Source organism: Nicotiana tabacum, chromosome 21, assembly GCF_000715075.1.
Source record: "Nicotiana tabacum cultivar K326 chromosome 21, ASM71507v2, whole genome shotgun sequence".
Taxonomy (NCBI): Eukaryota; Viridiplantae; Streptophyta; class Magnoliopsida; order Solanales; family Solanaceae; genus Nicotiana; species Nicotiana tabacum.
The window spans coordinates 101455445-101471896 of NC_134100.1; the positions used below are offsets into that span (position 1 = coordinate 101455445).

Consider the following 16452-nt stretch of genomic DNA (forward strand, 5'->3'; position numbering starts at 1 on the left):
AAGGATAAGAAATGGCAATTGAGAAGGTGACGAAAATGGATAAGTCCTCAGGATTAAGCCCGTGAAAACAAGGGAGCTGATGGTTTCTCTAAGTTATAGAGAGCTCAGTATAGCCTGAATGAACTCAAAGGAGTCTAAGACTAGTAGCATTTAGAAGCGATGGAATACTGCCCTAGTAGTATAATGAGAGTGTGATTGTGATAGATAAAGGATGACGTTTGGGCCTTCGATTGAGTAATGACTTGAAGAGGATTTCATGAATTGTACGGGATTAAATACCTATGTAAGGTGAGTTACATTGGGATGCTATAAAGTACAGTTATGGAAATATAGTATCACCCCTAGGTGGATCAATCTAATTACTCCAGATGTCCCCGATGAGATGTGAGCCCTAGCGGTAGTGTTACATAAGAGGTCAAGTTATCAGTGGTAGATGATGGATCAACATTAATATGAATCAACAATAGATGGATAAAAGTTCAACAGTATGGGATGAGATCAGGTTGTCATTCTTAAGATAAACAGTAATGAGGAAGCATTAAAGGACTTAGATTTATACATACATGATAAGCAGCGAGAGAGTAACCTAGAGTTTGGTAGCAGACCTCAGTAACGATAAATCGAAGTAAGAGTTATGATATAGTATGACCTACCTAGATGCAGTAAAGTCATACGGATGGATAACCGAGTCTATGAAATAAGATATAGCAATATTCGTAAGTTCGACAAAGTACCGAGCGAAGAACTTCAGTATACCTATAGATGCCCAGAGGGACATCTTGTCAAGATCTGTATATGTTTACAAAGTGAGGCCTAAAGATTGGCTAAAAACTAGAGGAAAATGAGAGAAGAATAACAGGCTGCATGGTAGAAGGTAGCAACAGTTACGAGATTGGAAGAATTCCGACCACAAGTCATGGTGTGAGAAAGAGGCCTAAAGGGAGGAATGCCCTAACCTTTGGATTTATTTACAGAATAGGATGGCAAGGGCAGTATTAAAATCATTCGTAAGAGCTATTCAGTTATAAGACCGATAAGCGCATCAGTCAACATTCGAGGACGAATGTTCCAAAGGGAGGAATGATGTTACGCCCCATGTTTTCGTACGTGAAAGTACGCCATAAATAAATTGATGGAAGCTCGAAAATGAGATGTTACATCCCGCATTTTCGTATGTTAAAGTTTCGTCGTAAGTTAATCGACGTAAGCTCGAGAATGAGATTAGTTTGAGATTATAAGTATTACGCTATTTCAAACAAGTGATAAGTAAATTCGTGAAGGTGAGAGGGTAAGCGAATCGAAGAAAGTGAGTTTCGTTGAAGTTTGTCAATTTGGGATAAAATACGGTCCGAGTTATAATATCCGATATTTATGGACTAGTACCATACAAGGTACCTCATAACCACGATAGTATGGTACATAAAGTGTGTTAAAAGTGAGTAGTATTTTAAGTAATTTGAGATAATTCGTAATTATGTGGGTAATTAGTTAATTATTGATTAATGGGAGATTAATTAGCTAAGTAAGAAACTATTGAATAATAAATCAAGATCTTGGATAAATCCTAAAAGGCCCCAACGTGGCAGCCCACCGTTCCAAATTAGTGACTCTTAAGTCATATTTCAAGGTGGCAAAAAATTGGTGAGTTAGTGGCTTAGTCATCTTGCAAAGTGGGGTCCACCCCTGTAATAAAAATGTCTCTAAATCACTTAAGGAGATGGATATCTCTACAATAGGAGGAAATGAGGGCTTTAGCCAATTCATATGAGAATTCATGTGATAATAACGTGATCCTCTTGAAACAAAATTCAAACGAGAATTCTTAGTATCTTAGCAATGTGAGATTTTATAATTTTAAGGGAGTACGGTGCAATCTTTCTCAAGAACATCATACAGATTTTCCCCTACTTCGATCTGTCGTTACGTGTTTTATCGCAATTGACGTGTGTTATAAGGATTGTCAAGAGAATTGGCTCGGGTATGTTAAGGTTATCCCTTCTTTCCTTTTGGCATGATCCATACGATGCAAACGAAACGAGCAAATGCACAACTTTCATAAATGACTCTATTCATAGAAATACTAGAGATGCCTATGTTCTTGATTCCCCATGTGTCCTATTGTTTTATCATTTGTTCATGGGTCTCAGAAAATACGTAAGTTGATAAAGTTTACTTCATGACATTAATCAAAGGTATAATTGTCTTATGACATTCCGAGAGATTTTATTGACGTACTTCTCATGCATTGCATTCATTCCTACATGTACATTAAACCATGACCAGATGGCACTATATACGCGTATATATATGTATATGGGATATGAAAAAAGGTTACGACGTTATATACGTACCACCACCTGATCAGCTGGTATACGTTGATGATTTTGCCCACAGTGGCCGAGATGATATGATGGGATGCGCTCAGAGGCTTGATGATGTTATGTACGCATATACCTATGCATGGTATGACATTTATACGCATATGCATGACATTATAAATATTAATGATTCACAGAGTTATTCAGACTTACATGTTGAGTCTTTTACTCCATATTTCTCTCATGTCTATTATTTACTGATTTTTATTCCTTACATACTCGGTACATTATTTGTATTGACGTCCCTTTTGCCTGGGGACGCTGCGTTTCATGCCCGCAGGTCCCGATAGACAGGTTGAGAGCCCTCCAAGTAAGCTATCAACTTAGCGGAAGGTGTTGGTGCGCTCCATTTACTCCGGAGTTGCCTATTTGGTTAGTATGCATTGGACACGTATCGACTGGTACGTCCGGGCCCTATCCCGGCCTTATGACTTTTATGTACTCTTAGAGGTTTGTATACATATGTCATGTATATGAAAGATTGTATGGCCTTGTTGACCTATGTTCAGTGTACGAGTGATCATTTTGGTCTTATAGGCCAGTATGTCATATGTATAAGTTTGTATTCCCTCATGCTTTACTCCAGTTCATTTATCTATGATAGAATGATACGAAAAATACGTTATGTTGATACTCGGTTGAGTAAGGTACTGGGTGCTCGTCGCGGCCCATCGGTTTGGGTCGTGACAACATCACCCCCGGTAGAAGATTATCTACATCTGGCATAATGAGTTTATCCTTTCGGTACCCCGTTATGGATAAACACTACCCCCGTTAGAAGATTATCTATATCTGGTACAATGGGCTTATCCTTTCGGTACTACGTTATGGATAAACATCACCCCCGGTAGAAGATTATCTATATCTAGTACAATAGCAGATTACATAGCAGTTTGCAGAAGCAGCTTACACAACAACTTCCTTTCTTCTATAAATAGAGTAGATTTTAGTTCATTATGTACATCAATTTGAAGTTAAATAATATATCAGTTTTTCTCTATACTTGTCTTTACTTTACCGTCTTTATTTTATAACAATTAGTAGTAATTCTTATGCTGCTTCGAGCCTTCTAGGAGATTAGGCCCAACTATAATACTTCCTTTCGCAAACCACACAAAGAACAAAATAGTTTTCCTCTTTCTCGTACCAAAACGGATAATGTGGGACCCTGTCATTGACGAGCCATCCGATGATTAACTACCACCTGAATAATGGGGATACCGTGTAGTCAAAAACAAAGTTTCGGTTGTAAGAATGAAACGTGGCTGTTTTAAAGTTGGGGGTTCTCGGTGCATTGACGTGATAGGAGAGAAAGGGAGATATTTTCACAAACTTGTGCTTACTTCCACAAGCATCCTCTTTAATTAATTGTTAAAAGGTGAATGTGGCATTCGTTTTAAAAATCATTTTCTATAAAATTAATTTTTATTTTAAAGCAAGGAAAGAATACGTAAGTAGAGTTTAACCCCTCTCTCTATATACATTTAGTTGGTATCAAGAACTTTTACACTATTAAAATAAATTTCTTCTCTAATTCGTTCGGGAAGGATCCCACCCAATGTTATATGATATAAACATCTTATTTTAATATAAAATATTAGTAGTTATTTTTATGACTCGAACGTTTAATCTATATATCACACAGAGAAATAAACTTTACTGTGAGACTTTCCTTCAAGTTTTATATGATTTTTATATTCTGTTTGCTTTATTTATACAAATACAGTATTCCTTATTTTGCTCATAGGTTACCAAATTAGAGTTGTAGGTACGCGCCCAACCCAAACTCTATTTTTTCAAATGACGCGTCAAAGATGGCCTCTATCATTCCCGCAGTCTAACCAATCAGAAGCTTTTGGCCCACTACTTGTGGAGGAACACGTTGCCGTCAGTCTTGAAACATAACGTTAGTATAAGTTATTTTCATACAAGAATAAGTACTTAAAACTGATTTTTCCGAGCTTAGAAATAATTTCCTTTCTCTAAAAGGGAAAGGTCACACAAGATCACGTGCCAGCTGTTCTCGTTATCCAATATGACTGTGTCGAGCTGTCATAGCTGTAAAACTCCTTTCCTATGATTTTGCTAATTAGTTTAGGTTACAATATTTGTTGTATTATAACAGGATAAAGTGAAAAACGAAAAAGTGTTTGTAACCTTCTTTACGATTAACTTTTCAATAAAATCGACAACTTTAAAGCTAGATTTTAATGTGTTTGTATCCTCTAAAAACCAGTAGCAGATTTCTCTAGCCTTGTGATTGGCCGCTACAATAGTAACTTTCTTCTATTATTGATTTCTTTTATTACTTTCCTTTTTGCTATCGTTTTTACTTCAAATGTTGAAAATGGTGATGCTGCTACCAAAAACAATAACGTCCCAACAATAAAAGGCAATAAATGAAACGTTTAAAATATGAGAAAGTTCATTGCTCAATAGTCAACCGATTGAGAAAGATGAGACCTAGTACCCGAATACATATTCAGAAATCAGACCAATACTTTGAACACCACTAGCAACTCCGTGTCAAAATAGGCCACGTCCCATTAAAAATTGAGACGTAGATTGATGATGTATATATATTTATTATATTTATATTTATAAATATGAGACGAGAGTATAAATATGAGACGACATTATGATGATGTCAATCTTGGCCGTAAAAATTATACAAAAGCTAATTACGTAGTAGCCATTTTGGTGCAAGTCGGTCTTCCTCCTTCGTTCTTATCCACTCTCCCCTACCTCCCTTGTACAAAATATTCTATATATATCTACACTTTATTTTTTCGAAGCTTTCCATATATTTGCTTCTCAATGGTAGTCTTATGTTTTCATCTCTTATTCTTGAAGCATACACTTTGTGTCTGTAACACCCACCGATAAAAGAAAGTACCCATCGCACTTGTCTAAATTTTCATATCCTTTTATAGTATAAAGTTCTGAACTTTTCTGTTATCTTATCGCAGACGTAAGATCTTTATGAACTCTAGGTGTTTCTTACTTTTGTCATTATGTTGTCGCGATCTTGTTTCAATTTGCTAAATTTTGACCAGTATCCCTACAGTGTTGATCGGGCCAGAATCCCAAGAGTCATGACTTTTCCAGGGATTATATCTGAATTTGATGAGGAGGACTTGGAAGGGAATAATAGTAATGTTGAGGTGGAGAATGAATATGAGAGAAGAATCATTGTTGCCAACCAGTTGCCAGTCAAAGCTTATAGGGATTCTGAAACCAAGAAATGGTGCTTTGAATGGGACAGATATGCGTTGGACACTTTGATTTTGCAGCTCAAAGATGGGTTTTCACCAAATGTAGAGATTATATATGTGGGGTGTTTGAAAGCAGAGGTTGATCTTTCAGAACAAGATGAAGTGGCTCAATTTCTGTTGGACAAGTTTAGGTGTGTGCCCACTTTCTTGCCTTTGGATTTAATAAACAAGTTTTATCATGGTTTTTGCAAGCACTATCTATGGCCTTTGTTTCATTACATGTTGCCTGTTACCCCTAGCCATGGAGTCAGGTTTGACAAGTCTATGTGGCAGGCTTATGTCTCAGCAAACAAGATTTTTGCTGATAAGGTTTATGAAGTGATCAATCCAGATGAAGATTATGTATGGATTCAAGATTATCACCTTATGGTCCTGCCTACTTTCTTGAGGAGAAGGTACAATAGAGTAAAGGTTGGGTTTTTTCTTCATAGTCCTTTTCCATCATCTGAAATATACCGAACATTGCCTGTTAGGGAAGAGATTTTAAGGGCTTTATTGAATTGTGATCTTGTAGGCTTCCAGACATTTGATTATGCTAGGCATTTCTTATCATGTTGTAGTCGGATGTTGGGTTTGGACTATCAATCCAAGAGGGGTTACATTGGTCTTGACTATTATGGTAGAACTGTGACCATTAAAATCCTTCCAGTTGGTATTCACATGGGACAACTCCAAAATGTTATGTCACTACCAGACACGGGAAAGAAAGCAAAGGAGTTGAAAGAAAAATATGAGGGGAAAATTGTGATGTTAGGTATTGATGATATGGACATGTTTAAAGGAATTGGTCTAAAGTTTCTGGCAATGGGGAGGCTTCTAGATGAGAACCCTGTCTTGAGGGGTAAAGTGGTATTGGTTCAGATCACCAACCCCCCTAGAAGTAAAGGGAGTGATGTCCAAGAGGTTCAAAAAGAGGTCAACAGAATTGCAAGTGAAATTAATAAAAAATATGGCAAACCGGGGTACAAGCCGATTGTTTGTATCAATGGTCCAGTTTCTACTCAAGACAAGATTGCACATTATGCAATCTCTGAGTGTGTTGTTGTTAATGCTGTTAGAGATGGGATGAACTTGGTGCCTTATGAGTATACGGTCTCTAGGCAGGGCAGCGATAATTTGGATAAGGCCTTGCAGCTAGATGGTCCTACTGCTTCCAGAAAGAGTGTGATTATTGTCTCTGAATTCGTTGGGTGCTCGCCATCTCTTAGTGGTGCAATCCGTGTAAATCCTTGGAATATTGACAGTGTATCTGAGGCTATGGGTTTGGCAGTGACCATGCCAGATCCAGAAAAAGAATTGCGCCACGAGAAGCATTACAAATATGTTTCTTCTCATGATGTGGCATATTGGGCTAGGAGTTTCGATCAGGACCTTCAAAGAGCTTGTGCCGAGCATTATCACAAGAGATGTTGGGGCATTGGTTTTGGTCTTGGCTTCAGGGTTGTTGCCCTCGGTCCTAATTTCAGGAAGCTTTCGGTGGAACATATTGTCTCTGCTTACAACAGGACAAATAGCAGGCTTATCTTGCTTGATTACGATGGTACAATGATGCCCGAGGATAAAGTGAATAAAGCTCCTGGTGAAGAAGTCATCTCAGTTTTGAACAGTTTATGTAGTGATCCAAAGAATGTTGTTTTTATAGTGAGTGGCAGAGGTAAGGATTCTTTGAGTCAGTGGTTATCTCCATGTCCAAGACTCGGGCTATCAGCTGAACATGGTTATTTTACAAGGTATCACATTGTTGCCACTTTGATTTCATTAACAAAGATCAGATTATTATCTTGTGCTGCCTTTTTCAACTAATTGCGTTAACTCATTGCTGCCTTTTCAATTTTATTGACCAAGATCAGGTTCTTCTTGTGTGTTGCTTTCTTTAACTAATTGTGCTTATCTCGCTTGATTTAATCCCTTGTAAAGGTGGAGTAAGGATTCGGAATGGGAATCACGTCCGATAGCTGCAGACATGGACTGGAAAAGGGTAGCATTGCCTGTTATGGAGCATTATACAGAGGCAACAGATGGTTCGTCAATAGAGCAAAAGGAGAGTGCCCTAGTGTGGCATCATCAAGAAGCCGACCCTGACTTTGGTGCTTGGCAAGCAAAAGAGCTTCTTGATCACTTGGAGAGTGTACTAGCTAATGAACCTGTGGTTGTGAAAAGAGGCCAACACATAGTTGAGGTGAAACCACAGGTATGAGAAAAAAGAATGATGGTTGAACAATATTTCAAACTTGGTAACCGGAAATGGATGCTAACCTTTTTAAATGATTTGCAGAATATAAGCAAAGGCATAGTTGTTGAGAGTCTGATGGCGTCAATGAAGAGCAGAGGGATGTCACCAGATTTTGTTTTGTGCATAGGCGATGACAGATCAGACGAAGACATGTTTGAGAGCATTGCAAGTCATGTGTCCAACCATTTTTTGCTTGATAAAGCAGAAGTGTTTGCTTGCACTGTTGGTCAGAAACCAAGTATGGCCAAATTCTATCTTGATGATACAGTTGAAGTTATAAAAATGCTTCAAGGCCTTTCAGCAGCATCAGGGCAACTGCCTAAATTGCCAAATCGTGGAACCTCCGTTGAAGTCGTCACTGCATAGTTAGTCATACAACTTTTGTACAGAAACTACACAAAACTGACACAGGTCTGCCCAGAAAAGCCATTAGAAAGTAGTTTGAGGGTAGTTAATCCAAGTTTAGGCTACAAAAAAGTCTCATTTCTTGGCCTTAAGGAATTCCATTATAGATTTTAATTACTTGGTTCATGCTACTCTATGACATACTTTGGTAGTTTACTTGGTACAGTTATCGGTTCTCAAGGTGCAAGTAAATTTGCATTATGTAGGATATGGGGTCATTTGATCCCTGATCACTTCCCTCTGTGCTTCTCCGCTCGGTGAAGTTCATTTGCTTGTTTACACAGTGATGCTACATTCTGGGAATGACAAATCAAACTAGTAGTTGTAGCAACTCAATACTTGAGCTTTAGAGTTTAGACCCCAATGTCATCCAAGTCGTGGAATCGATACAATCAACAATGGACATCGTAAAGGCGCAACCCAGCTCAAGGATAAATACACAATGCTATTTCAAGATGTTATCAGTTCTTGGGAACCAACTTTGGGTGCTATTTATTTGTTATTAAATCTGGCTACCACTTTAACTGCTGAAACTGTGATAAGATGGATGGTTTATATTATAAATTACACGTTCAAGATGGACAAAGAGAAGCTGTTGGAAGAGAAAAAGAATAAGATACACTCTTGTTTGTTTTGGCGTGCTTAGTTTTTCTTCTCTTATCCCTTTGTAATTTGTATACATATTATATCACGAGTCTTACGATTATGATTAGGTTGAAGATATATAAGTATCCAATGCAGGAATTATATGTAGTATGAATTAGGGTGGTCCTCAAGGGCAGATGCACATGGGTGAAAGCGTTGTCATCCGATACCGTTTATTATACTAATATTTTGTAAAAATGAAGCAATATAATAGTAATAGCTCCACTTCCCGGTGGGGAGTACTTCTTGGTTGTCAAGCTGGCATTTGGGGTTGTAAAGGTCGTAAGTTCGAATTTGTATATAGACATTCTATTTTTTAAAAGATCTCTGTGCGTACATTTTTGGGTACGCCCCTGGTGATCCTATCTTCTTTGAGTTAGAAATGTATAGGTAATATATTTATTTCTGTACCATATATCATGATCCCTGAAAAATACTAGAAGAGCTGAAACTCTTTACAAGATAAGGATATATGTGAGTTCAACAAATATTACTGTTTCTTTCTTGTAATGGTAGAGTGGTTTATATAGTTGTGCATAAGACAAAATTAAAGGGTGACACTAAAAATCAACTTACTATTTTGATAAGTAATGGAGAGAAATAAATACAGTTTAATCATGTGAAACGAATTTTACGGTCACTTATTAGGCTGATTAACTGTTACAAACAACTTTAGAATTTCCAAATTACATGATTTCTTTTGGTACAGCAAGTTATCCATCAAAAGACCATTGCATTTGTCATCTTCATAGCTTACTGGAATTGGTCAATTTCTTGCCCCTTTTTTTTCCTTTTCTCTTGCAAGTCAATTACCCAGTTGACAATTTATACATTGAAAATTTTGAATGAGCCAATCTACCCTAGTTCATTTTTATTTAGATACTAGTTACTTTAGCCCGTGGTGTGTCCGGGCCCAATTCCAAAAGTTAAAGCTTGCAAGAGTATTTGAAATCAAAAGAAATAATTATTTTCTTACTTTGGACTTCTATTGTATTTTAAAAATATATATTCCTATAAGTTCTTGAAGTCCAACTGAGCCTTAGCATGTTAATTTTGTTTGACCTGTCAATTTTTTTTTGTTTTCTAATTTTTATTTGAGAGAATTTAATAAGTGAAAGTTAGATGTTCAACTTTTAATTTGGTAATTGATTCTACTAATGGAAAAAATCTTATGATATTTATAGTGTGTTGTCGTAAAGATAAGTTGATTAAATAATTTGATATAAAAAAGGACGGCCCCGATAGGCCAATATAGTGCATGTAAGTTTTTCCAATGGTACTTAAAAGTTTTTAAAATTTCATATTTGGAATTTAACTTTAAATCATTTCGATTTAATTTTTCACTCTAGTTTGATTTTTAAAATTATCTTGAAATAATCTCTACCCCACAAAAATAAAGGTAAGATTCGCATACATCCTATCTTTTTCCGACTTCACTTTGTGGGATTACAACCAAGAAGTACTGATGGTAAATGGGACCCACAGGTAAAAAAAATTTGCTAGCAGAAGCACAAGTTCAAATGTAGTAATGGTTTTCTTGTCCTTTTGTAGACCGTACGAATATTCATGAAGCAAAATGATACAACATTCTTAGAGCACTGAAACCATCAGATAACCCCAATTTCCCAAAATAGCCTCGTGAATACAGTCCAAAATTAAGCGTGAAACTCAAAGGGTATTTTTGCCAATTCACCTGGACGACCCTAAGCTCTCTTAGCCTCTTTTATAATTAGTACATATATAGTAAAATGTTGGATGCGGCTCCCCTCTTGTATAGAATCTCTCCAATTTCAGCAGTGCAGGTCTAATTTTATGACATATATCATTTTTCAAATTCAAAGACTAAGATTAAATCAGTCCATAAATTATGGTTAAATTAAATATTCCTATAATTTAATTTTTTTTTAAATCTAAAATCCTTTACTTACAGGGATAGTGGGATACGGTACCAGCAAATCAAATCCTTTCATGAATTTTTTTTATTATTATTCTTTCATGAATTAAATCTCCAAATTGTTAAATCTTTTTCTCCCCAAATTCCAAATTCCTTCAAATGAGATATTATTTTCACAGGGACAATTTCATTTGTGTTCTTCCAACCTTTTTGTTTCTTAGAAACCAAATAAATATAGTTTTTTGTTGTAGCAATTGGTTGCATTGATAATTTTTTTTGATTGAAGTTAATGTGAAGAAAAAATAACGAAAAAGACAAATTGTTAATTCATAAGAGGAAAATTGAATACAAAAAATTCTTCAATGAGGTTAACATTGAATCATATTACATATCTGGATGAAAAAGATAGTTTCTCTATGATTGGTTAAAGGAACTAACAACATCATACCAATTGAAAATGGTCAACATAACAACAACAACAACAACAACAACAACAACCCAGTGAAATCCTACTAGTGGGGTCTAGGGAGGATAGTGTGTACGCAGATCTTACCCCTACCCCGAATAGGTAGAACGACTGTTTCCGAAATACCCTAGGCTCAAGAGGATAAAAAGACAATATAAGACAACATAATAGCAACATAAAAATGGTCAACATAATAATTCATAATAGCAAGCTCGTACTAAATTGTTGCAATGTCACCAAAACCAATTATAATCCTCATCAACGAAGTATTTCTAAATTCCAAGCTCCATAGTACCGGACATACAAATTCCAACACTTCTAGCGCTATGTTCGATTTTTTTATTGCGTACAACCTATCAAACAAACCAAGTCGTTGATGCATCTGGATGAAATGAAATATCCTGCAATTAGTAAAAGAGAAAAAAAGACATATTGGGATGAGTAGCACTACTTATTAAAAATAAATAAATATAAAAAATATCATAAGCTTTGCTCACTGACTCTTAAAAGTTGAGTCAAACTTCTATGGGGTGATCCTTGAGACAACTGTGAAGGGCACCATGGAGGAAAATTTCCTTCTGCCAATTCCTATTATTTAACGAATAAAATAAATTATTATATAACAATAAACGAGAAAAAAATTTAGATTTCGTGAGATATCATAGTCGTTGATGCATATGGACGTGGAAAATGAATCTCCTGAACATAGTCTACTTGCTGATCAGTTTGGCGTTGATGAGATTTTGGAAATGAAGTCTGATTTTTCCTCTTGGCCTTTTCCATAAAACTCTTTGGTCTAGTATTAGAACGACGAGTTGGTTGCTTTCTTTTTAACCCGGTCACCTTCGTGACATTTGTATTATCAACAAATACTATCTCATTCGGCTCATTTTGAATAACATTGCTTGGAACTAACTTTTCTGTTTCCTTTCTCTGTTTTACATCCTTTAACTTTGCAATTATCTCACTCACATAATTTGCAACCAATTCATATCCTTCAATAGATTCTGAAGCTTCACTTGAAATCTGAACAAAAGTTTGGCATAGATGTCTATACCTCGTAGTAACTTCAACCTTCAGATCAGTTTCCTTTGCTACCAAACTGACATCTATCTTATTCAAGTTTGTAGCATCTTTTGTCCACCTCTTTAGTATATAATGTTCAGGAATCATATCCTTTACATTCAGTAAATCCAAGATCTTTAAGGCATGTCTACATAGTATACCCATAAACTCAAACAGTTTGCAGCTGCAAGAAATTTCAGTTAATGATCGCTTAATAGTTACTACGTGCTCCTTAACACTTCCATGAGTACTAATATTATATGTACATAATTCTCCTTCATCACTCGAGCTTTTTATACAAACAAGTAAGGACCTTTCCCACTCATTTTGAAACATATCAAATATAGTTGGGGTATATACTTCCCTACATGAACCAACAAAGGAAATTTAACCTTTAAAATAGATATTCTTTGAGTCATATCAAAATTTGATTTATTCTCATTGGCATACTTATCATCAACTGATCTCTGAAAATGCTTAAAAAATTATACAATATCTAGATCAGATTTCAAACATCCCCTTAAAGATCCATTGAAACTCTCACTCAATTGTGTGTTGCGCGTACCTGCTGAGAATGTATTTCTTCCATATGTCATGGACCATTTTCCCCTTATAGCAAATGTACTTTTCAACCAATTATTATCCCCAAGATCATATTTCTCTAGCATTTCCTGCCACGCACTTAAAAAATCCTCCTCATACTCATAATCGTAAAGCAATTTGCTAAAATCTCCTGGAAATGATGTGTGGGCTCTAAAGACATGATTTAAATGCTTGAATGCATTCTTTTCCAAGTGCCACACACACAGGCGATGATATGTCTGTGGCATTACTAATGAGACAGCAAAAGATATTGCGGGATCTTGATCTGTGATAAATGTTTGTGGTTTCTCTGCAGACATAATCCTAAAAAATGCATTAAAAAGCCACTCAAAAGATTCAGCAGATTCTTCATATAGAAGGGTTGCGCCAAATATGACCATTTCCCTATAATTGTTCAAACCAACAAATAATGCCAAGGGTCAGTATTATTTATTTGTTCTATATGTTGTGTCAAAGGACACAACATCTCCATAAATCTTAAAATCTCTTATCATCTTTCCATCAGCCCAGAATATATTAGTTATCAAACCTTCATCATCTAATTGCAAAGAAAATCGAAAAGCAAGATCCTCTAGAGTTCGTTTCTCAAAATAATTCACCAAGTTACGAGCCACTCCATGTTTCAAACTATCTGTTCTTTTATCACGAAGATAATTCTTATGATCTCTCGTAGTGTAGCCTAGAAAAGATTGTCCTCCGGCTTGACGAGCAGCATAATCAAATGAAGCTTTAAGACGTATCCCTGAATCGTGTAATAAGTCAATTTTATATGCTTGAGCCATTTTTATCTTTCTTTGTGATGGCAACAGATGAACTAAAGATGGAGGAACAAGAAGATGGTTATGTTTCTCTTCGAATGAAGTAATGCGAAACCTCCCATTTGATTGACGACTAACAATAACATGAGCCAAGCAACCGGTTCTAGTTTCCTTTCTATATTTTTGAACAGTAGGATCTCGTTTGTCTTTACCTCTATAACCTTCTTTATAACATGTTAATTTTCTTGAAGTCACATACCCGTGTACTCTATTTTTGTTTGCATATTCTTTTCTAATACTAAAACCAATTGCAGCAGCGTATTTATTGTACCAATCATATGCATGCTCATCTGAATCAAATTCCATGCCAAGTTTTATTGGCACGTTACATCCACTTTGAGAGTCACTAGATATCTCCATAAATTTATATTATAAAAAATATGAATAAACAAATAATTTGTATTCTTAAATTTTGGAAAAGCTGACGAAAAAAAAAGTCTCAAATAATGACTTACAAGACATGGGGTCATCTACAATCTTATTCATAACTTTTAGCTTTTTTGAACTTTCATTTCGAAACTAAGATTGGAAGTCTATACAAGATTGAATAGAGTCTAATTTTCAAGTGATAAATGTAGAGCAAACTGTTATCATGTTGCTTTTTTGCTTGAAAGCAGGCATAGCCACTAGGAAGAAACATGTTCTTCTCTATCAACCTATGTGTGTTTAAGGAATGCAATTTATCACATTGTTAAATATTGATTTTCTACTTTATTCTCAAAAGTTCAGTTGAGACATTTTATCAAACACATTGTAGACATTTTTTTAACATGGATAATTTGACTCTACAAAAATCACAAGAGGTGTAAGATTGAAGAAGAACCTGTTTTGTTACCGTCACTCTTTGCCCACAATAATATTTTGCTCAACAACTGATTTCGTTTTTCTCCTTGCAATTTGGTGGTGGTATTGTTGTTGTAGTAGTTTGTAAATGGTTTAATCTTTTATTTTTCTTCATTCTTGAGCCAAAGAATCGTTTCCATTGATCCGAAAATATTTTCCCAATCAAAATGAAACCCCAGCAAGATTTTTCGGATTGTTCATTTCTTTTTCCAATTTTGATTTGCTGGTACCGTATCCTACTATCCCTGTAAGTAAAGGATTTTAGATTTAAGGAAAAGTTAAATTATAGAAATATTTAATTTTAACCATAGTTTATGGACTGATTTAATCTTGGCCTTTGGATTTGAAAAATGACATATGTCATAAAATTAGACTAGCACTACTGAAATTGGAGAGATTCTATACAGGAGGGGAGCCGCATCCTAAAATGTTATAAGAAAAATCAAATTATGGTGGATGTCTACTCTTCCTCTATGATCTTCTCAAATGCTTAATGACATATTCAATGACATATTTCTATGCTTAATGACATATTTCTATGCTTAATGACGTATTCAATGACATATTTTTCTTCACTTTTTATGTCTATATAAAGACCTTGTAATAGATAGGAAAAACATACAATTGAAGAAGAAATACTCTTCCTTCTCTCTATATCCATTTCTTATTCATGTTTTACTAAATTGCTTTTATTTCATAACAACATTCTTGTTCATGTATTACTAAATTGTTTTTATTTCATAACATAAAACACACCCAAAAGGGATAATTTTTGTTCTTTTTAAATGGATATTTTTTACTCTCTTTCTTCAATTAGATTCACCGTGATTTCTTTTCTTAAAAAAAAAAAAATAAAAAAAAATAACTTTAACGAATAAAAGAATAATTTTAGTAAATAAAGTAGTCTTTTAGCGCTTTTCGGCTAGTCAAATGTGAAAACCCTACCAAGAATCTTACAATCATGTTCCCTACCATGGAGCTTGGAACTAGTTTTTTCAAAGCTACAAATGTTAACCAAACGCTATCTTCTTACGTTGTCCCCAGCAGCCAACACTTTTGTTTACCTGAAAAACGGATATAGTTAAATTTGTACGTAGTTCCAAGGGTACCTAGTATATCTTGATACAAATCGTATAAGCGGAAATATCGAGTATATTCATCCCTCTTATAGTGGGGGATTCTACTTTAGATATAATTAAAAATACATAGTGGGGAACCATGATAAATCAACTTTTCTCTTTTTCCTGTCAAGGTTCTCTCCCTTAGTGCGGCTGTAACGGCTCTTGTCTATAGGCTCGATATTGACTCGAGCTAGATACTGAATCGAGCTCGATATTTATTCGAGCTCAGTTTTGACTCGGGGCCTGGTATTGATTCGGGCTCAGCATTGGTTGGTCTTTGGCTCTCAAGATCGATAACGTTGCTTCGCATCGTGGTTCAATTTGAATTCGAACTCGATAATGACTTCGAGCTTGGTATTGATCGGTCCCTAAAACTTGAAGCTTGATAACCCGGCTTCGGATCTTATCCCGAAATTATGAAGACGCTCTTTCGGCGCTCTTTGGTCCATTATATTCCTATCTCGACCAGTCGTACGAAGGTCAAAATCGGTTTCGACCGTATACAAATAGTCCCCTCGTTTTTCGGGAAGGATGTGGTGAAAAACGATATAATTTCCCAATGGCTCGATCAGATATACATTGACGTTAGCGTCGAGCCCGACCATGACGTACGTGATAGTTGTCATGTCGGTTCAGTTTACCAAGACATTAAATGCGTGTCAGACGGTGGTCGGCCACTGCTAATATTGAATCGTCATTTCCCAAT

At 35.7% G+C, this 16452-nt stretch overlaps 1 protein-coding gene and 1 long non-coding RNA gene across 2 annotated transcripts; one reads left to right on the top strand and one right to left on the bottom strand.

Moving 5' to 3' along the window:
- The first annotated feature begins 4884 nt into the window (after positions 1-4884).
- LOC142175421 (putative alpha,alpha-trehalose-phosphate synthase [UDP-forming] 11) lies at positions 4885-8877 on the top strand. The gene is made up of 3 exons (XM_075242125.1): positions 4885-7383; positions 7571-7844; positions 7929-8877. The coding sequence occupies exons 1-3, from the start codon at positions 5393-5395 to the stop codon at positions 8250-8252; spliced, it is 2589 nt and encodes an 862-aa protein (XP_075098226.1). The 5' UTR covers positions 4885-5392; the 3' UTR covers positions 8253-8877.
- A 2587-nt stretch (positions 8878-11464) lies between these two features.
- Positions 11465-14936, bottom strand: LOC142175528 (uncharacterized). Its single transcript, XR_012704641.1, has 3 exons — positions 14606-14936; positions 11798-11884; positions 11465-11697 (listed from the first exon to the last, which is right to left on the bottom strand). It is a non-coding gene; the product is annotated as an uncharacterized LOC142175528 (long non-coding RNA).
- Positions 14937-16452: the final 1516 nt, after the last annotated feature.